This window comes from Notothenia rossii (genome assembly GCF_949606895.1).
Source record: "Notothenia rossii genome assembly, chromosome: 9".
Classification (NCBI taxonomy): Eukaryota; Metazoa; Chordata; class Actinopteri; order Perciformes; family Nototheniidae; genus Notothenia; species Notothenia rossii.
The window spans coordinates 79,256,014-79,276,742 of NC_136907.1; the positions used below are offsets into that span (position 1 = coordinate 79,256,014).

Here is a 20,729-nt window from a genome sequence, read left to right on the forward strand (position 1 = left end):
AATATCTTTTGCCGTTTGATGTCTATGTCTGGACCGCTGCGTAAAAAGGAGGCTTTCTGCCCCGTTACTTCTCCGCTGCTTTCTTGTTCCAGTTTGAAAAGCAAACAGTTTGCTTTTCAACCCAACGGTATACTGTCTTTCTCAGACGCGGAGGGATACTGACTCGTTGTGAAAAGTAACTTACAATTCTACCCGTGGTATACGCTCAGTATATCACGGCTAAGAACCAATCAGATTGCTTGATTTTACTTGTCCGTTTTATAATATTTGATATTCACACCTTTATCAGAAGAACCAAACCAACATAAAATGATCTCACAGACGGTAGGTCCTGGCTAGTTCTTTCTCATTTATCACAATTATTTTGACATGAGATCTTCCTATCGTCCTAGTTTAGTATTTAGTTTCTAAATTTGTAAACAAATGTATTTAATTAATAAGTATATAACTAATATTATTATTTAAAATGTTTTTAATCTATATTTATATATATCTATGGTTACGATCGCGTCTAAAATGTGTTTTGGGGGAAATGTTGGCGCTGCAAAGTAACCAGTACGGTAAGAGCCTTTCAGTTCCCCCCAACAATTTGTAGAAGGTTGGAACCAGTAATCACTAACTTTGTTTCCCCCGGCCCTTTATCGGAGAACACCCAGCTAGTAACCCAGCAACCAAGCTTCAGCTAGCGGCAGTCAGAAATTAGGTATCTTCGAATCTACTTACAAATAAATATGGGGAATTGTAAGTTAAACCGTATTTGGTTGGAAAACATTGAATTTAGTGCTTGGTTGAAACCAGTGGAGGGGAACGTGTTTGAAGCCCGCTGCACCTTTTGCAAAAGAAATTAGGGTTTGCTAAATAAAGTGTTGTTCTGCAGAGGAAGTGACGGTAGATGCTTTATTTATGATGTTGTTGTTCTTTGTGTCTGAAAATCGGATGTGATGGTGATGAAGACACGGATCAGACTGTTGTTATAACTTCCTTTATTACGAAGACATTAGTATATGATTATAGGTGAGGAGGTTCACAGAGGGTCAGTGAAGGCAGCACAGCAGGTAATACTGAGGAAGAGTCTGATCTCAGGTCAGCCGAGTATTCAGCACTGAAACACACACACTGAAGCATCAGAGACACACCAACACACATCATATATATTATACACACACAACATCATACACACAACACACACAACATCATATACACACCAACACACATCATACACATAACATCATATACACACACAACACACACACACCAACACACATCATACACATAACATCATACACACACAACACACGCACACCAACACACATCATACACACACACAACATCATACACACACAACACACGCACACCAACACACATCATACACATAACATCATATACACACAACACACGCACACCAACACACATCATACACACAACATCATATACACACAACACACGCACACCAACACACATCATACACACAACATCATATACACACAACACACGAACACCAACACACATCATACACATAACATCATATACACACAACACACGCACACCAACACACATCATACACACAACATCATATACACACAACACACGCACACCAACACACATCATACACACACACAACATCATACACACACAACACACGCACACCAACACACATCATACACACAACATCATATACACACAACACACGCACACCAACACACATCATACACACACACAACATCATACACACACAACATCATACACACACCAAACACATCATACACACACAACATCATAGACACACAACATCATACACACACACATAACACATAACATCATACACACACATCACCAAAACACATATACACACACCAACACACATCATATACACACAACATACACAAACACATCATATACACACAACATATACACACAACATATACACACAAATCATATACACACACATCATATACACACAAATCATATACACACACATCATACACACAACATATACACACACATCATATACGGTGACGTCATGACGCGCCGTAACGCCGTTGGGGAGAAAATCAGCGAAGTGAACGGTGACGTCATGACGCAGCACCAGTCGGGCTCTGGGCGGTGTGAACAAAACGGGGGCTGAAAAGAAAAACCGGTTCCGAACCAGAAAAGCTTTAGCACGAAGCTAGAACGGGAACCGCGTTGGTGTGACCCAAGCCCCCAGGAAGTTCGCCGGACTCTGAGGAAAATATTTCTTTGTGGCCAAACGACGGTACTACACTTCCGTATCAGTCGCTGGGCCCAGAAAGACTTTTTCCCATTGACTTACAATGGGAAAGAGACGTCTGTAAATCATTGGATATTTTTTTTAAATCTAAATAAACTACCCAGTATGAACACTTGTATAGCCCTTCTTAAAAACATTTGGCCCTCGAGTTGTAAAATGTGCTAATAACGTTATTCTGAGAGTTTTACCTTTACCCATAGACGCACAAATAAGAACGAATTATATGATTATACGAATACTTTCGTGACGTTTCGCTCTCTCAAAAGTTAGGCCATTTTGTCTTCATGCGCCGATGAGCAATTCTCATAGGAATGAACGAGGCCCCGCCTCCCACGCTGTATCCAGTTGTTATTATACTTCCATGGTGTGAAAGCCCTATTTGAGATCTCGCTAAGCGGTCCTACGACGCTGGTTATCAACCCGGTAACTCAACCAGGGTTTCTCTTTACGGCTGAATGCACGGTCACATGAAAGGGGGGGGGCTAGCAACATTTGACCAATCACAAACATGGACAAGCGTACTGACAGTGCAGCGTCATACTTCCTGAATGAAGAGTAAACTATCATTTTTAGTCCGGCAGTGGCTCAGTCAGTAGGGACGCCGGTTCCTTTATCCTGTAATATGACTGGATAGCTTTAAACTCCCCCACACTGAGCTCTGATTGGCCGGCAGGCGGTGAGCTCTGATTGCTCAGGAGCAGGTTAGGTGTTTAGCATCAGTTACCATGTATTGTGTACTCATCAGAACTACATGTATGTATATATTGTGTAGTAGTAGTGTGTTCTCAGACCTGCAGCTGTGCAGACAGATGTTCAGGCAGCTGCACTCCAGTAGCCTCCAGCAGCAGCAGAGTCTCCGTCACCGGGAACCCAGAGGAGGAAGAGGAGTCTTCATCAGTGTGCTGAGTCACCTGCTGCAGACTGCACACACACACACACACACACACACACACACACACACACACACACACACACACACACACACACACACACACACACACACACACACACACACACACACACACACTTAAAATGTGCTCTATTGTTATGTGTGAGGTGTGCGAGGTGTGTGAGGTGTGTGTGTGTACCTTGTGCTGACGGAGCTCAGCAGGTGCTGTGTGTACATGTCGCTCCACTCCTGGATGATTGACAGCAGGGAGTCTCTGAAGGGGTGGAGCTCCACCTTTAGCCAGCCCAGCAGCCGCTGCTCGTCCAGGTGAGACAGCTCCACCTGAAGGCTGCTGAGGGCCTGCAGCTGGAACACAGAGATAGACATATTCAGCATCCTGTCTCTCTGACGGGACACCTGACAGGTGAGGCTCCTCTCTGAGTGACAGGTGAGGCTCACCTCTCTCTGGAAGTCCTTCAGGGTGGGCGGGGCCTCCGGGGCCTCCAGCTCCTCGGGGCCCAGCTGCCGGCTGTAGGTGAGGAACTCCTGCATCACAGCCTGCCTGTCGCTCTGCCACAGGTGAGAGTACCTGTCCATCTTCACCTGCAGGAGCTCCGCCTCCTCCTTCACCTTCTGCAGGCGACGCATCACTTCCTGTTCCAGGGCAGAGAGGCGGGGCTCCTGCTGCAGACAGGTGTTTTTAAGGTGAGTATATCTGAGTGTATATGATGGGGATTCAGGTGTGTGCAGTGACTGATGCTGGCTCACCTGGTAGTTGCCATGGTGACCGGCAGAGATGCGGGGGGGCAGGCTGGCGGCGCTGTAGACGTCGTTGATGAAACTTTGCAGGAGGTCTGAGAGGCCGCCGCCCACTGAGGGCTCAAACACACTTCCTGTTTCCTGCAGCTGCAGACTCACTGTCAGAAACACACTGCAGCTCTGCACACACACACACACACACACACACACACACACACACACACACACACACACACACACACACACACACACACACACACACACACACACACACACACACACACACACACACACACACACACACACACACACACACACACACACAGTATGGTCTGTATGGTGTGTGTACCTGAGGTTCACGGTGCTGCAGGTGTGTCTGTATGGTGTGTGTACCTTAGGGCTCATGCTGTCACACAGGAAGGTGAGTGCGGTGTGCATCATGTTGAGCAGAGCGTCCTGAACTCTGTCGTCGATGTGCTCCAGGTAGCTGCTCCAGGTGGGGGGGGCGTGTCCAGCAGCGTACAGACTGCAGTTCACCTGAGGACACACACATCCTGGTTCCATCACTCATACATGTATGGTTATATGATGTGAGGTTCAGGTGAGCTACCTGTGTGAGCCGCAGCAGCTCCTGACCCTCCTCTGTGATGCACCTGTGGCTCCGCCCTGAAGCTCCGCCCTCCGGCAGGAAGTCACCTGAGTGCAGCAGGTGAAGCTCTGCCCAGCCCTGCTTCAACAAACCATCTCTCTGTGTCAGGGTTTACTCTGCATCAGATCAACACTGCTGTGTGTGTGTGTGTGTGTGTGTGTGTGTGTGTGTGTGTGTGTGTGTGTGTGTGTGTGTGTGTGTGTGTGTGTGTCTGTGTGTGACCTGTATGATGCGTGTCATGGCATTCATGTTGGCTCTGGCCTCGCTCACGGTGGAGTGAAACTTCAAGATCCTCTGACTGAGCTGCTGCACCAGCTGATGCACACCTGAACACACACACACACACACACACACACACACACACACACACACACACACACACACACACACACACACACACACACACACACACACACACACACACACACACACACACACACACACACACACACACACACACACACACACACACACACACACACACAGATGCTTGAAACAGCTATAACTCCTGTCTCTCTATAATGAACCCTGTAAGTGAAACTCCACCTGTGCTGCCCCAGGTTCTGCTCTGCAGTTCTGCCAGGTCCTGGTCCAGATCCTGCAGCTGGTCCTGGATCAGCGGCCGCTCCACCTGCAGGCCGTCCTGCAGCACCTGAAGGAGACACAGCTGTCAGTCACTCAGCTCCACCTGGGGGAGGGGTTACCTGTGTGCAGGTACCTGGTTGTAGCAGGACACCATGTGACCCAGGCTCAGGTAGCTCTGTGTGATGTCATCTTTACAGGAGAACAGGTGTGCAGCGAGGGGGCGGAGCTCCACGTCTGGGTCCCTGCTCACACACCTGAGCTGCCTCACACCGCCTCCAGCTGCAACACCACACACATTATTGAGATGTTGATATACTGTTTGTGACGAAGGTAACTTCGTGCATACATTTGTATACAATTTTATACTATTGATTGATGTAGTGTTTATTGTATTTTATGTTGAAATGTGTTCCCCTTTCCCCATGTCTGTTGCCGTTGATTGTGTGCAACTGGTGCCCTGTGTTGTCTCCTCCCCCCACCTGTGTCTAATTGCTCCCCCCTCACCTGTGTCCTGTTGGGTTGATTGGGTTGTGCATTTAGGCTCTGGGGTTTTTCTGTTTGAGGGGGTGTGTGTGAGATCCTGGTGGCCGGTGACTGTGCTCACGGAAACAACAGTAGGATTGAGGCTGTGTGTCATTGTGTTGATCATTTAATAAATGCCCACACCGGGTTATATTTGGGACGTTCTGCCTCTGCCTCCTTGCTTGGTCGGGCCGCTCAATTGTCAGCTTCACACTGTGTGTTGCTGCAGGCATTGTGTGTCCTCACCTTGTGGCTGCAGGGGACTTCCAGCATGCCTTGCTGCAGCTGCTGTATGAGGGGCTGCTGCATCACGTCTCCACAGTCTGAGTCCAGATCCCTGATCCAGTCTGAGAGCCGCCGGGCTCTGAAGTCCTGAAGCAGAACCAGCACCTGCTGCACCCTCTGCTCCACCTGCTCACACTCTGCAGACCGGTACCTGAACACAACACACACTGTAGATCAACGCAACACACTTTACCTGAACACACAGATGAGGTCTTACAGGTGTTTCAGGGAGGTGTAGAGGTGCAGGTGTAGAGGTGCAGGTGTAAAGGTGCAGGTGAGGTCTTACAGGTGTTTCAGGGAGGTGTAGAGGTGCAGGTGAGGTCTTACATGTGTTTCAGGGAGGTGTAGAGGTACAGATGAGGTCTTACAGGTGTTTCAGGGAGGTGTAGAGGTGCAGGTGTAGAGGTGCAGGTGTAAAGGTGCAGGTGAGGTCTTACAGGTGTTTCAGGGAGGTGTAGAGGTGCAGGTGAGGTCTTACATGTGTTTCAGGGAGGTGTAGAGGTACAGATGAGGTCTTACAGGTGTTTCAGGGAGGTGTAGAGGTGCAGGTGAGGTCTTACAGGTGTTTCAGGGAGGTGTAAAGATGCAGGTGAGGTCTTACAGGTGTTTCAGGGAGGTGTAGAGGTGCAGGTGAGGTCTTACAGGTGTTTCAGGGAGGTGTAGAGGTGCAGGTGTAGAGGTGCAGGTGAGGTCTTACAGGTGTTTCAGGGTGGTGTAGAGGTGCAGGTGAGGTCTTACAGGTGTTTCAGGGTGGTGTAGAGGTGCAGGTGAGGTCTTACAGGTGTTTCAGGGAGGTGTAGAGGTGCAGGTGTAGAGGTGCAGGTGAGGTCTTACAGGTGTTTCAGGGAGGTGTAAAGATGCAGGTGAGGTCTTACAGGTGTTTCAGGGAGGTGTAAAGGTGCAGGTGAGGTCTTACAGGTGTTTCAGGGAGGTGTAGTGGTGCAGGTGTAGTGGTGCAGGTGAGGTCTTACAGGTGTTTCAGGGTGGTGTAGAGGTGCAGCGTGTGCTCCGCCCTCAGCCTGAGCTGCCGGCTCCAACAGAGTGCGGCTGCAGGTGGGGGGGTGTAGCAGCTGAAGGTGTGTGCCTTCTCTCTCTGGGTGTAGAACAGCTGCTCGATGGTGTCCAGCTCCAGCAGGAACCCCTGGAGCAGGTGCAGCAGGTGGGGGCGCAGCTGCTCCTGGATCACAGGGCGGTGCAGCATGAAGCTGAATATCTGCAGCAGCTGATACACAAGATAACAAGGACATGGTTGTTCCAGAGTTACAGAGACACAATAAACACAGCAGCACTAAGAGTGCAGTCAAGAGAGCAATTCCATATCTACAGGTCACATAGTTCATGTAACACTGAGGCAGACGGAGGTCCCTCAGGTGATGGAGCACCTACTCCCAATGACGGTACCACAGCTAATGCTAACTGGATGCTACCTGGACTTCAGCTGATGGTGCTTAGTGAGTCTGTCTATGAACTGCATGATGTAACCCTCTGTCGGTCAGCAGGGGGCGCTCTCACACTCTGTGGGGTTGGCTGCATGATGTAACCCTCTGTCGGTCAGCAGGGGGCGCTCTCACACTCTGTGGGGTTGGCTGCATGTTGTAACCCTCTGTCGGTCATTAGGGGGCGCTCTCACTCTCTGTGGGGTTGGCTGCATGATGTAACCCTCTGTCGGTCAGCAGGGGGCGCTCTCACACTCTGTGGGGTTGGCTGCATGATGTAACCCTCTGTCGGTCAGCAGGGAGCGCTCTCACACTCTGTGGGGTTGGCTGCATGATGTAACCCTCTGTCGGTCAGCAGGGGGCGCTCTCACACTCTGTGGGGTTGGCTGCATGATGTAACCCTCTGTCGCTCAGCAGGGGGCGCTCTCACACTCTGTGGGGTTGGCTGCATGATGTAACCCTCTGTCGGTCAGCAGGGGGCGCTCTCACACTCTGTGGGGTTGGCTGCATGATGTAACCCTCTGTCGGTCAGCAGGGGGCGCTCTCACACTCTGTGGGGTTGGCTGCATGATGTAACCCTCTGTCGGTCAGCAGGGGGCGCTCTCACACTCTTTGGGGTTGGCTGCATGATGTAACCCTCTGTCGGTCAGCAGGGGGCGCTCTCACACTCTGTGGGGTTGGCTGCATGTTGTAACCCCCTGTCGGTCAGCAGGGGGCGGTCTCACACTCTGTGGGGTTGGCTGCATGATGTAACCCTCTGTCGGTCAGCAGGGAGCGCTCTCACACTCTGTGGGGTTGGCTGCATGATGTAACCCTCTGTCGGTCAGCAGGGAGCGCTCTCACACTCTGTGGGGTTGGCTGCATGTTGTAACCCTCTGTCGGTCAGCAGGGAGCGCTCTCACACTCTGTGGGGTTGGCTGCATGATGTAACCCTCTGTCGGTCAGCAGGGAGCGCTCTCACACTCTGTGGGGTTGGCTGCATGATGTAACCCCCTGTCGGTCAGCAGGGGGCGCTCTCACACTCTGTGGGGTTGGCTGCATGATGTAACCCTCTGTCGGTCAGCAGGGAGCGCTCTCACACTCTGTGGGGTTGGCTGCATGATGTAACCCTCTGTCGGTCAGCAGGGGGCGCTCTCACACTCTGTGGGGTTGGCTGCATGATGTAACCCTCTGTCGGTCAGCAGGGGGCGCTCTCACACTCTGTGGGGTTGGCTGCATGATGTAACCCTCTGTCGGTCAGCAGGGGGCGCTCTCACACTCTGTGGGGTTGGCTGCATGATGTAACCCTCTGTCGGTCAGCAGGGAGCGCTCTCACACTCTGTGGGGTTGGCTGCATGATGTAACCCTCTGTCGGTCAGCAGGGGGCGCTCTCACACTCTGTGGGGTTGGCTGCATGATGTAACCCTCTGTCGGTCAGCAGGGGGCGCTCTCACACTCTGTGGGGTTGGCTGCATGATGTAACCCTCTGTCGGTCAGCAGGGGGCGCTCTCACACTCTGTGGGGTTGGCTGCATGATGTAACCCTCTGTCGGTCAGCAGGGGGCGCTCTCACACTCTGTGGGGTTGGCTGCATGATGTAACCCTCTGTCGGTCAGCAGGGGGCGCTCTCACACTCTGTGGGGTTGGCTGCATGATGTAACCCTCTGTCGGTCAGCAGGGGGCGCTCTCACACTCTGTGGGGTTGGCTGCATGATGTAACCCTCTGTCGGTCAGCAGGGAGCGCTCTCACACTCTGTGGGGTTGGCTGCATGATGTAACCCTCTGTCGGTCAGCAGGGGGCGCTCTCACACTCTGTGGGGTTGGCTGCATGATGTAACCCTCTGTCGGTCAGCAGGGGGCGCTCTCACACTCTGTGGGGTTGGCTGCATGATGTAACCCTCTGTCGGTCAGCAGGGGGCGCTCTCACACTCTGTGGGGTTGGCTGCATGATGTAACCCTCTGTCGGTCAGCAGGGGGCGCTCTCACACTCTGTGGGGTTGGCTGCATGATGTAACCCTCTGTCGGTCAGCAGGGAGCGCTCTCACACTCTGTGGGGTTGGCTGCATGATGTAACCCTCTGTCGGTCAGCAGGGGGCGCTCTCACACTCTGTGGGGTGCATGTTTAAACCATAGACTGTATAAACATGTTAAAGGCACCTTGGCTGAAGAGGCCGGCTCGCTGCAGTCCTGCAGAGCTCTGCAGAGCACGGACACCAGCCGCTGCTCCACCTGCTCCACCTGTAGCTGGAACTGGTCCAGGAGCAGCCGGAAGCCCTGAGAGAGAGAGGGGGGGGGGGGGGGGTCAGACGCAGCTCAGAGGCACACAGGAAGCTGCTTCTCACGGCTCTCACCTGGTTCTCGGGGTTGGTGGGGTCACAGCTGCACTCTGACAGAGAGGTCACATGAAGCAGGAAGTCCTGATACACTTCCTGAACCTCCTCCGTCCACTTCCTGCCGCCAGTGCCCGACACCACCGCCTCCTCCAGCTGACGGAGCTGCAGACTGACCCTGAACACCTCCTGCAGGGGGGGGGGGGCATCATGAGCACTGTGTGTGTGTGTGTGTGTGTGTGTGTGTGTGTGTGTGTGTGTGTGTGTGTGTGTGTGTGTGTGTGTGTGTGTGTGTGTGTGTGTGTGTGTGTGTGTGTGTGTGTGTGTGTGTGTGTGTGTGTGTGTGTGTGTGTGTACACACCGTGTGTGTACCGCAGGCCTATTCAACTGGCGGCCCGCGGCCCAGATGCGGCCCAGAAACAACTCCCGAGTGGCCCAGCCTCCTGTAGCCAAATTCCTACACTAGTACAGACCATGAACGCAACAGTTGCATAGAAACCACAAAACCACTACGCGGCACGTTTTTTGAAAGTGCATCTAGTGGTGCTAGTAACGGTGGTCCTATAATAGCAACTCTAAAACATGTCCCTCTCAACTCTGAAGCGTAAACAGAGACAAAACGGTCATTTATCTTGTGGAGCAGATCCAAGTCAAGCTGGACCTTTTCGCGACCGACTTGAGCACGGGTCGGATGCTGCATTTTCCGACGCTCCCCAAACACATCACATCTCCGGCACAAATCACGGATGTGATGACAGATTTCATTGCGAGGTTGAAAGAGAACTTTGCCGGTCGATTGGATGGACTTGCTCTGCCCACAGAGGTGATGGGCTTTGCCAGAGACCCCTTCACTGTTGCAATAGAGGGGGACGTATCAACCAGAGCAAAGGAAGTGGTCCCCTGCATCGACAAGGGGAAATATACACTGGAACTTATTGACATGCAGCGCACTAACGGGCCAGCGAAGTTTTGGAGTGATGTCAACAAACAGCAGTTCCCTAACGTTCAGAAAGTAGCGATCTGTGTGCTCAGTATGTTTGGATCAACATACACATGTGAATCAAGCTTTTCACACATTAACTCAATCAAAAGTAGCACTCGCTGCTCCCTGACTGACAGCACTCTTCACCAATGTCTTAGATTGCATTGACATCCTATGAGCCAAAAATCACTGCTCTTGTTCAAAACAAAAAATGTCCCTTCTCCCATTGAGAAAGTCAGCGATGACAAATCACAAATGAGGTGACAGTAAGCACCTAGTTTACTATAGTAGACGTGTAGTGTAGTATTCATTCATATAGTTACCCGTATCCCTTGTTATGGGTTTGTGCACTGAAGGGTTTGACAGTTCTTTGTAATGTGTCTGGGTCAAATGTGACCAAAACGTATGATTTTTTTGTTATTACTTGAAAAGTGAAAAAATAGTATTGCTACAGTACTACCTCTTTGTGTTGCATTGGAGCTCTTTAGCTGTTTGTTTTGTATGTGAGGACATTTATTAAGACTGCTATTATTGTATTCAGTAAATGCACTTTGTGATGTGGTTAAAAAAAAATAACCTGAATATTTGACTTCTAAAGCAAACAAATGTAATGCTACAACTGTGCACTTTTTTTCAGATTCTGTTAAATTAATGCTAATTTGTTGTGTTTTTATGCACTTTTTGACCTACCTTTGTTAGATGAACAATGAATACAAATTGCATGTTTTTCATCGCAGTAATATGTGTTGGTTTAAAATGTGTCACTACCCGCTTTTTACAGGCCGCTGAATGTCTGGCCCAGCTGAATTTTGTAGTCATAAAATTTGGCCCAACTGAATGTGTAGTTGAATAGCCCTGGTGTACCGTGTGTGTACCGTGTGTGTGTACCTGGATGCTCTGTAGGTGTAGCAGGAAGTCATCCAGGTGGAGGAAGACGAGGTGTGAAGGGAAGTCCCAGCTCTGAGCGGCCCCCTCCTGCAGCACACACACACACACACACACACACACACACACACACACACACACAGCATTGAATGTAACTCTTACATCAGGGGTGGCAAACTCGAGGCCCGCGTCCTCAAGATATAATAAACAATACAATTGGTTTATTGTTGAATATTTGCTTTCTATGATTTGCCCCAGACTTCTGCTTTCAGACGTAGTTATTACCAGAACTGATAATAATCCAATGCAGAGCCAATCACGTAATATAATACATTATTTAATTCATATTATATATTTATATATGTACATTTATAAGTCTTAAAGTTACAACCGGCCCTTTGAGTGCAGCCATAATGCTGATGTGACCCGCCATGAAATAGAGTTAGACCCCCCGGCTCTAGATAAAGCCTCTCTCTGTCACGCTGAGCTCAACTAAACATGTTTTAGCAGCGCTCTGTACGTGGGTATGGACCAGGCCTCAGTCAAACGCCTGCAGCTAGTCCAAAACGCAGCTGCACGTCTTCTGACTGGCCACAAAAAGCGTGACCACATTACCCCAATTCTGTCCTCACTACACTGGCTTCCAATTCAGTTCAGAATTGATTTTATTTGTTTTCAAAGCCCTAAATGGGCTGGCTCCTGCTTATATAGTCGAACTCATCCATCGCTACACCCCAGCCAGAGCTTTAAGGTCTGCAGATCAGCTGCTGCTGGTAGTGCCCAAGACCAGGCTCAAAACCCGAGGGCACCGAGCCTTCGCAGCAGCGGGCCACAGGCTTTGGAACACTCTGCCCCTCCATATGAGGTCGGCCCAGACCCTAGGGGGTTTTAAATCGACACTAAAGACTCACTTCTTCTCCCTGGCCTTCTAGTCAGAGCGGAGCACGACTCATGACATTTCCCTGTGTTTTTGTTTTTTATATTTCTGTTGTAAATGATTGTCTTTTATTGTGATTGTAGTAATGTGCTTTTATTTGATTTGATTTGTTGAAGTGTGTGTGTGTGTGTGTGTGTGTGTGTGTGTGTGTGTGTGTGTGTGTGTGTGTGTGTGTGTGTGTGTGTGTGTGTGTGTGTGTGTGTGTGTGTGTGTGTGTGTGTGTGACCTGCTTCATGTCCTGCAGCCTCCCCTTGCTCAGGATGAAGGTCTCGCTGAGAGTCTGCAGGGTCTGGACCACCAGGCTGACGTCCTGCAGAACCTCATCAGGACCCGACAGCAGACCCTTCAGCAGCTCGCCCCCCCCCTGCAGGAAGTCCCTGCTCTGCACACACAGGGGGGGTTAAAGTCAATACAGAATATCATCATAATAATAATAATACATGGGATTTTTACAGAGCTTTCCCTCATGCTCAAAGACGTGTGTGTGTGTGTACCCTCTGGATGAACAGGTTGCAGACCTCCTGCAGCAGTGTGTGTGTGTGTGTGTGTGTACCCTCTGGATGAACAGGTTGCAGACCTCCTGCAGCAGTGTGTGTGTGTGTGTGTGTACCCTCTGGATGAACAGGTTGCAGACCTCCTGCAGCAGTGTGTGTGTGTGTGTGTGTGTGTGTGTGTGTACCCTCTGGATGAACAGGTTGCAGACCTCCTGCAGCAGTGTGTGTGTGTGTGTGTGTGTGTGTGTGTGTGTGTGTGTGTGTGTGTGTGTACCCTCTGGATGAACAGGTTGCAGACCTCCTGCAGCAGTGTGTGTGTGTGTGTGTGTGTGTGTGTGTGTGTGTGTGTGTGTGTGTGTGTGTGTGTACCCTCTGGATGAACAGGTTGCAGACCTCCTGCAGCAGTGTGTGTGTGTGTGTGTGTACCCTCTGGATGAACAGGTTGCAGACCTCCTGCAGCAGTGTGTGTGTGTGTGTGTGTGTACCCTCTGGATGAACAGGTTGCAGACCTCCTGCAGCAGCACCACCACCCTGCAGGGTTTACAGTAGGACTCGGAGCGGACCCACAGCAGCTGCACCTCCTCCATCACCGCCGCCATGTTGGCCTCCAGCTGCCAGACACACAGTGATGATGTCATCAGTACGGGTCAGAGGTTCCTTAAGAACATGACACGCTACAGGTACTTGTTAGCACGGCCCTGGTGTGGTGCGTTCACATCGGTCGTCATTGGTGTTTACTCGCGTCACTCAAACTACACGCACTGGCCTGGAGGCGGGGCTTATTTCCATGCAGGTATTTAGCTGTGATGCTAACAGATGCTGAATAACCTTACAGCAGTTATTAGAAACATGAATGCTTTGGAGAGAGGGCGCACAGGAAGCAGCAACACACTTTAAACTGTTTCTGAATGTAGGAGGGTCTCTGTGTTTCAGGTCACGCTGAAGCTACCTGCTGGAACTCCATCAGCTGCAGCTCCTCCAGCTTCTGCTGCACACGCTCCAGGTTCTCCGTCACGTCCTGCGCCTCCCTCAGCCCTGAGCACACAGCACCGCTCAGTATACATGCTGTTCACTTCCTGTTCTATCAGTGTTCCCCCGCTGTGTGTGTGTGTGTGTGTGTGTGTGTGTATGTGTGTGTGTGTGTGTGTGTGTGTGTGTGTGTGTGTGTGTGTACCTTGCTGCAGGTCTGTGTGGATGTCTCTGAGTGTGGACAGGTACACACTGTCTGCCTGCTGGACAATGGAGGCCACCTGCTGTGCTCTGCTGCTGCTCAGCTGTAGGACACAGTGGAGCAGAATAGGAGTATGAAGTCCTCTTTAATGTCTCACATGCAGAGCACTCAGCACACAGTGAACTTTGACCTCTGCTCTCAACCCATCCTAGGAGCAGAGGGCAGCTTTTGTACACACAGTAGAGTGTGAGACATGGTGTCTGTAGGACACAGTGTGAGAGTAGGCCACAGTGTGAGACATGGTGTCTGTAGGACACAGTGTGAGACATAGTGTCTGTAGGACACAATGTGAGAGTAGGACACAGTAGAGTGTGAGACATGGTGTCTGTAGAACACAGTGTGAGACATGGTGTCTGTAGGACACAGTGTGAGACATAGTGTCTGTAGGACACATGGAGACGGACCTGCTTCTGGATGTGGAGCAGGTTCTTCAGGCGGTTCCTCCAGAAGTTAAACTCCTCGCAGGGAAGCGGCTTCAGGCCGTCCAGAACCGCCTGAGACGAGTCCTGCTGCAGGAACTCTGACACAAGCTCCGCCCACTCAATGATCGTCCAATCACAGGCGTGGAGAAGCTTCAGGTCGGACAGCTTCCTGTTAGAGGAGAGAAGGAGGATCTTCTCTCTGACAGCTTCCTGTTGGTGTGATGAACGCTGTCAGAGATGGATGTCTCACCTCTCGTCTACGTCGTGGAGATCTCCATCGTGGTCCACATTCCCATGGAGACGGTTGTCATGGAGAGCATGGGGCTGAGGCAGGAAGGTGCGCCCGTGGATCTGAGCCTCCATCACCAGCGCCTCGTTCTTCTGGCGCTCCATGAACCTCAGTGCCTCCTCGGCCACGCCGGCTGCCCAGCTGCCGCTCGGGTCCGGGTTACTGAGCAGCGGACAGGTGACCTTCAGGGAGGACACACCTGGTTACACTCAGACCTCATTCCTAACTTAAAACAAACTACCACCTTCACATGATCAGAAACTCCTAGCCTAGCCTAGCACCACTCAAAGATCAAACTGGGATTGCTGCGATCAAAAAAGTGTTTCACTTTGATCGTGATCACCGCTGACCTTTCAAAGCACAACCAATCGGAGAGCAGCAGTAGGTAGGAAGGAACAAATCGGAGAGCAGCAGTAGGAAGGAAGGTACCAATCGGAGAGCAGCAGTAGGAAGGAAGGATCTTAAATGAACTGACATCTTAAAGTCAGCCTTACCTTGAATGAACCTTAACCTAATGTTAGCCTCAATATTTGCATTATTCTATGATAACATTAGTCTTAATGTTGGCCTTAGCTTAAATTAGCTTTAGCTTTAATGTTAGCCTTATCTCAAATTAGCTTCTCTCTTGAATGTTAGCCCAATCTTTATCTCCTTAATGTTAGCCTAGCGTTAGCTTATCTCCTTAATGTTAGCCTAGTGTTAGCTTCTCTCTGTAATGTTAGCCTCATGTTAGCAGTACCTCCTGGCAGACGGCGCTGATGCAGCTCACGGCGCCCCCCCCCTCCACCTCCTGCATGATCAACATGTCTCTGATGTTCTCTGCGCTGATGACTGCCCTGCTGCTCCTGGAGAGAACCAGGACTTTAGAGGAGGTCTGAGAGGGGAAGGTGAGGCTGATGCAGAGCCCTGGGTCCCGGCACAGGAACAGATTGCTGTAGTCTGCTATGCTGAAGAAGCTGCTGAGGGTCACCTGGTTTTCCTCCTCAGACAGGAAGTCCCTCCAGACCTCCATCTGCAGCCCCAAGCTGCTCAGCGTGAGGCGGAGGATCACCTCTATACGCTCGTCCCTGCTGCCCTCCATCTGAAGACTCACTGCTTCCTTCTGGAGACACTCTATAGACCGAGGAAGAAACGTGAGAAACTGTGAGAAACCGTTAGAAACCATGAGTAGAAACTGAGAAACCGTGAGAAACCGTGAGAAACTGTGAGAAACCGTGCGTAGAAACTGAGAGAAACCGTGAGAAACCGTTAGAAACCGTGAGAAACTGTGAGAAACCGTGAGAAACCGTGAGAAATCGTTAGAAACCGTGAGAAACTGTGAGAAACCGTTAGAAACCGTGAGTAGAAACCGTTAGAAACCGTGAGAAACTGTGAGAAACCGTTAGAAACCGTGAGAAACTGTGAGAAACCGTGAGAAACCGTGAGAAATCGTTAGAAACCGTGAGAAACTGTGAGAAACCGTTAGAAACCGTGATAAACCGTTAGAAACCGTTAGAAACTGTGAGAAACCGTTAGAAACCGTTAGAAACCGTGAGAAACTGTGAGAAACCGTTAGAAACCGTGAGTAGAAACCGTTAGAAACCGTGAGAAACTGAGAGAAACCGTGAGAAACCGTTAGAAACCGTGAGAAACCTTGATAAACCGTTAGAAACCGTGAGAAATCGTGAGAAACCGTGAGTAGAAACTGAGAAACCCTGAGAAACCGTGAGAAATTGTGAGAAAACCGTTAGAAACCATGAGAAACCGTGAGTAGAAACCGTTAAAAACCGTGAGTAGAAACCGTGAGTAAAAACCGTGAGAAACCGTGAGAAACCGTTTGTAGAAACTGTGAGAAACGGTTAGAAACCGTGAGTAGAAACTGAGAAACTGTGAGAAACTGTGACAAACCGTTAGAAACCGTGAGTAGAAACCGTTAGAAACCGTGAGTAAAAACCGTGAGAAACCTTGAGTAGAAACTGTGAGAAACCGTTAGAAACCGTGAGTAAACCAAGAGTAGAAACTGAGAAACCTTGAGAAACTGTGAGAAACCGTGAGAAACCGTGAGAAACCATGAGTAGAAACTGAGAAACCGTGAGAAACCGTGAGTAGAAACTGAGAAACCGTGAGAAACCGTGAGTAGAAACCAAGAGTAGAAACTGAGAAACCATGAGAAACTGTGAGAAACCGTGAGAAACCGTGAGAAACCATGAGTAGAAACTGAGAAACCGTGAGAAACCGTGAGTAGAAGCTGAGAAACTGTGAGAAACCGTTAGAAACCGTGAGAAGAAACCGTTAGAAACCGTGAGTAAAAACCGTGAGAAACCGTGAGTAGAAACTGTGAGAAACCGTTAGAAACCGTGAGTAGAAACCAAGAGTAGAAACTGAGAAACCGTGAGAAACTGTGAGAAACCGTGAGAAACCGTGAGTAGAAACTGAGAAACCGTGAGAAACCGTGAGTAGAAGCTGAGAAACTGTGAGAAACCGTTAGAAACCGTGAGAAACCGTGAGTAGAAACTGAGAAACCGTGAGAAACTGTTAGAAACCGCGAGAAACCGTTAGAAACCGTGAGAAATTGTGAGAAACCGTGAGAAACCGTGAGTAGAAACTGTGAGAAACCGTTAGAAACCGTGAGAAATTGTGAGAAACCATTAGAAACCGCGAGAAACCGCTAGAAACCGTGAGAAACTGTGAGAAACCGTTAGAAACCGTGAAAATTGTGAGAAACCATTAGAAACCGTGAGAAACTGAGACACCGTTAGAAACCGTGAGAAACCGTGAGTAGAAACTGAGAAACCGTGAGAAACCGTGAGTAGAAACTGAGAAACCGTGAGAAACTGTTAGAAACCGCGAGAAACCGTTAGAAACCGTGAGAAATTGTGAGAAACCGTGAGAAACCGTGAGTAGAAACTGTGAGAAACCGTGAGAAACCGTGAGAAATTGTGAGAAACCATTAGAAACCGCGAGAAACCGCTAGAAACCGTGAGAAACTGTGAGAAACCGTTAGAAACCGTGAAAATTGTGAGAAACCATTAGAAACCGTGAGAAACTGAGACACCGTTAGAAACCGTGAGAAACCATTAGAAACCGTGAGAAACCATGAGAAACCGTTAGAAACCGTGAGAAACCGTTAGAAACCGCGAGAAAAAACGTGAGAAACTGTTAGAACCGTTAGAACTTTATAATAACCGCTAGAACTTTATAATAACGTTAGAACTTTAAAATAACCATTAGAACCTTATAATAACCGTTAGAACCTTATAATAACCGTTAGAACCTGCCATCAGTGGCAACCAGTTTTTAACATAAAGAAATAAGGACAGCAAACAGCTAAATGTGCACCCCAAAAGAGATAAATGTTAATTATTTGTTGTATTAACAGTGATATTTAATTATTGTTGTGACCAGTCGGAACCTGATACTTAAGTTGCACGTGCATTGGTGTGATTACGGAGCCAGAAAGCGATGCACGTTTACTCGCGTGCACGGTGCGCCGTGTGTTTGTTTTACAAAAAATGGCGAAGCAAATTAAGTTGTTTGACTGTGGGGTAAAAAGTTCGGCCAACCAGTCAACATCTCAAACGAATGTTCAAAGTGATTCCACTGTTTGAACCAGAAGGAAAAGCAAAGAAGAATGTTGTCCATTCACTTCCGGTAAATGTTCCTTCAAAATAAGAGTCCCGATCTTATTACTACCAAAATAAAAGTGCAAAACGAAACTTTACCATAGGAAAATATTCCCATACAAATATAATCACTTCTATAAAAAGGTAACACATTTTAAATATAGTTAGACATATTAATAAATAATTTACAGCATTTATAATTAATATCTAATTCTTAACTGTGAATGGTTTTCATTTATTTAACATTAGAAATGTATTTGTCTGGCCAATCCAAGACTTCGATCCTGATGGGCCAATGGATCTATGGTGGGGGTCAGCACAAAGGTCAGGAAAACCCACATTTGAAAGGGAGACAACAGATGACGAAGAAACTAGTGATCTGTGAAGAACAACAGCTGCACTACTGATATTTACAGCAATTGAGGGTGGACAAGTTTACTACCACTTTAGTTTCAATTAATTGTGTTAATTACTTATTGTAAAGCATTTGAACATTCTTTTGCGTCACATGTTCATTATTAAGTTGATGTATAACTGTATAGTATCTTAATTATTTAAAATATAAGGTGACTAAAAATGGCAACCATATTTTCAGTTTTGGCAACCAAAAGTTAGCGTTGAGCCCTGTAACAGTTAGAACTTTATAATAACTGCAGTAGCATCTCTTGTCGTCATTATCATTTGTTCTGTTCCAAGGTTAATTATAAAAAGTGTCTCAAATGTTTTTAATGTAGAAAAATATATAGGCTATACCTATTCAACTACACTGTATATTATATATATTCAACTATATCCATAAAATAAACATTATTCATCATCAAATACACATTTATGCTGCTTTAACTACACAGATGTTTTCATTAATCATTAGTTTGTCCATAAATATAAAGACTTTTAAGACACAAAATGATCTACCTGAGAGCAATTTAGATTAAATGATCAGAAAACAGTATTTCCTTTTCCAGCTGCAGATATTTCACTCCTCTTCTCTGGAAAACCGTTCCCAAACCGGAGAAAACTGATAAAAACGTAATTAAATCCGTTACAAATTCATAAAATCCGTTGGTTTATTTAAATCCTAACGGTCATGGTGCCTTCAGCGTCTTTTATCCGCGTCGTAAACTACCAACTTCCTCTGGTTATATCAGTTATTCCATACATGTTTCTTTTACAGTTTTCATTTTTTACATTACATTAATATACTCTTCTAATCTAGCGTCGTTATCATATCTAATTTGGGCTGTACGTGTTCTTGTTTGACTTAAAAATGCTTTTAATCTCTTCAGTCGAATACAACAAACGTTAGTCATCATCCAAGAACCCTATATGCTGCTTTTAAAACACTGATGTTTTCTTTTATTATTTTGTTCCAACAAAATAAAGCGCAGTCAAGAAAATAAATGATCTACATTAAAGAAATGTGGAGAAAATGCAATTAAACTGACTAAAAAAGCAATAAATCCTACTCCAGTTGCAGCCCATGAAGGCATCATAAGGTGATTTTCTCATGGTTTACACGCGACACTGTTTTTACCAGGTTTTTACCTGTTGAATATTAATTAATGTTACAGTTAACTAAAGCAGACATATAATTAGTAACTCATTTGACGAACAGATGTGGATTTAATATTTGTACTTCTTTATTTTAATTCTTCAAGAACATGTTTGGCGAAGTCACGCCCATCTACTTCCGGTCAATGGGACCTTATTTCTGAAAAATTATTGGAGAGAGAAAATGTATCTTTCGATCCCGTTTGCATTGTGCCATGAATTACACATATGATTTTTGTCAATCTTAAAAAATAATTTCCATGTAAAAAAAGGCAGTTTGTCGTAAAACTGTTGAAATATAAGACTATGAAAAATATGCAACTAGAAAGACTACAATTCCCAGAGTCATTATTATTACATTATTATTATTACATGTTACTTGTTAGACGCTTTTATCCAAATACTCAATACTGTGGGCAATCCCCACAGGAGCAATTTGGGGTGAAGTGTCTTGCCCAGGGACACAACGACATGCTGATTGCAGTGGGGTTTGAATCTGTGACCATCTGATCCCCAGACCAAGGCTCTATCAACTAAAGCTTGCAAGGGGGGGGGGGGGGAGGAGAAGAAGGGGGAAGAAGAAAAAAGAGGGAGAAAGAGGAAAAAGAGAAAAAGAGGAGAAAAAAACGATTCG

General features: G+C 47.8%; 2 protein-coding genes across 2 annotated transcripts; both read right to left on the reverse strand.

Moving 5' to 3' along the window:
* Window positions 1–966: 966 nt before the first annotated feature.
* Window positions 967–5,409, reverse strand: LOC307020558 (dynein beta chain, ciliary-like). The gene is made up of 10 exons (XM_079652015.1): window positions 5,285–5,409; window positions 5,113–5,218; window positions 4,789–4,892; window positions 4,528–4,644; window positions 4,311–4,454; window positions 3,927–4,097; window positions 3,618–3,842; window positions 3,358–3,524; window positions 3,061–3,190; window positions 967–1,102 (listed from the first exon to the last, which is right to left on the reverse strand). The coding sequence occupies exons 1-10, from the start codon at window positions 5,303–5,305 to the stop codon at window positions 1,097–1,099; spliced, it is 1,191 nt and encodes a 396-aa protein (XP_079508141.1). The 5' UTR covers window positions 5,306–5,409; the 3' UTR covers window positions 967–1,096.
* Window positions 5,410–5,415: 6 nt separating this feature from the next.
* Window positions 5,416–18,543, reverse strand: LOC307019982 (dynein axonemal heavy chain 17-like; the record flags this gene model as incomplete). The annotated part of the gene is made up of 13 exons (XM_079651076.1): window positions 15,682–18,543; window positions 14,904–15,124; window positions 14,636–14,822; window positions 14,175–14,274; window positions 13,950–14,035; window positions 13,486–13,611; window positions 12,733–12,888; window positions 11,573–11,659; window positions 9,724–9,891; window positions 9,530–9,646; window positions 6,930–7,180; window positions 5,920–6,109; window positions 5,416–5,430 (listed from the first exon to the last, which is right to left on the reverse strand). Exons 1-13 carry the CDS (start codon window positions 16,105–16,107, stop codon window positions 5,416–5,418), a joined length of 2,130 nt encoding a protein of 709 aa, XP_079507202.1. The 5' UTR covers window positions 16,108–18,543.
* Between the last annotated feature and the right edge of the window lie 2,186 nt (window positions 18,544–20,729).